The 1541-nt window shown below is 42.8% G+C and overlaps 1 protein-coding gene across 1 annotated transcript; it reads right to left on the bottom strand.

Moving 5' to 3' along the window:
* Positions 1-552: 552 nt before the first annotated feature.
* Positions 553-1306, bottom strand: LOC145397680 (putative caffeoyl-CoA O-methyltransferase 2). Its single transcript, XM_080270717.1, has 2 exons — positions 1162-1306; positions 553-914 (listed from the first exon to the last, which is right to left on the bottom strand). The coding sequence occupies exons 1-2, from the start codon at positions 1304-1306 to the stop codon at positions 553-555; spliced, it is 507 nt and encodes a 168-aa protein (XP_080126843.1).
* Positions 1307-1541: the final 235 nt, after the last annotated feature.

Raw genomic sequence — 1541 nt, 5'->3', positions numbered from 1 at the left:
CTGCTTGGCCAGAGAGACCACAGTTGATCTACCATTACTACTACTACTACTACTACTACCATTACTACTACTACCATTACTACTACTACTACTACTACTACCAAATGTTTAAATAAAAATACATGTCTGTGGTATTGGAAGTACTCCATCCTGAAGTTTAAAATATGCTCTATGCATTTTTCAATGCATATGACCTCAATCTGGTTATCTCCCCCCCCCCTCTCTCTCTCTCTCTCTCTCTCTCTCTCTCTCTCTCTCACACACACACACACACACACACACACACACACACACACACACACACACACACACACACACACACACACACACACACACACACACACACACACACACACACACACACACACACACACACACACACACACTTTTACAGTCATCCAAAAATTTTTCAAAGACCCTGTTTCATAAATGAGTTTATTTACCTAGACTTCAATTCAAGGAGCAAATGAGGAAAAGCGCTCATAAGAGTTTAGTGGTGTCATTCATCACTTGAAACTTTTCTGTGAACATGGTGAGGTCATATTTCCGTAGTTACTTGATGAAACAGAGACTGGCGCCGTCACCAACTGTGAGGAAGGACAGATTGATCCGCTGGTCGTCTCGCAGTTTCTCATTCAGCCGCCTCACAATAAGAGTTCTGGGCTCATGGTTGTTGGAGTCGAGAACTTTGCCGTCGAGTAGCGTGTTGTCGAAGCAGATGATGCCGCCTCGCCGCACCAGCACCAGACACTGCTCGTAGTATCGGTCGTAATTAAGCTTGTCAGCATCAATGAAGGCGAAGTCGAAGGTACCAGCCTGACCATCGTCAATAAATGTTTGGAGCGTGTCGACTGCCGGGGCCAAATGCAAGATGATCTTGTGACTCACACCCGCATCAGCCCAGAACTTCTTCCCTAAAGGGAAAAAAGAAATGATCACAAGAGTTCGTCAGACTGGTTATTCTAGGAACGACTATAGAATATCCGTGTTTTGGTAGTTTGTGTGGTCCTGTACATGTATAGATACAGTTCATATAATTTACAATATGCCTGATACTGTTCATACTATTTTAGACTTTTCTGGTTACGAGTAGATAACTAGACTGCAAGCAGTTTGCTACCTCTGGAAAGTATCAAAAATGACAAAAGAGAGTGCCTTTACCAATGCTGGTGAATTCATCGCTGGTGTCGAGTGCATGAACTTCGCCATCTGAGGGCAGTGCCAGGGCAGCAGACAGGGCGCTTGCTCCTGTGAACACTCCCACATCCAGCACCTGAAGCACCACAACTCCGTCTTCAGACTTCATTATAATAACACAATTTATTCATTTGTTATACTAACAAAATATAGGTGCTAATTATATCAGTCGTCTCACCTACCTTTATAGCACGATGCCAGTTTTTCCAAGTAGTCCCTTTTTTTATAAGAAGCACATTTTAACAATCAGGTTCCTATGACCCACTCTCAGCTAAGCAAAATTACAGAGTGTTACTTGGAATGGAATACTTTATGTTTTGAATAAACTGTACCCAATCTGTCTT

This window comes from Coenobita brevimanus, chromosome 42 (genome assembly GCF_032717465.1).
Source record: "Coenobita brevimanus isolate Jiangsu-jjx chromosome 42, ASM3271746v2, whole genome shotgun sequence".
NCBI lineage: Eukaryota > Metazoa > Arthropoda > Malacostraca > Decapoda > Coenobitidae > Coenobita > Coenobita brevimanus.
This window is presented reverse-complemented; position numbering and strand designations above follow the sequence as displayed.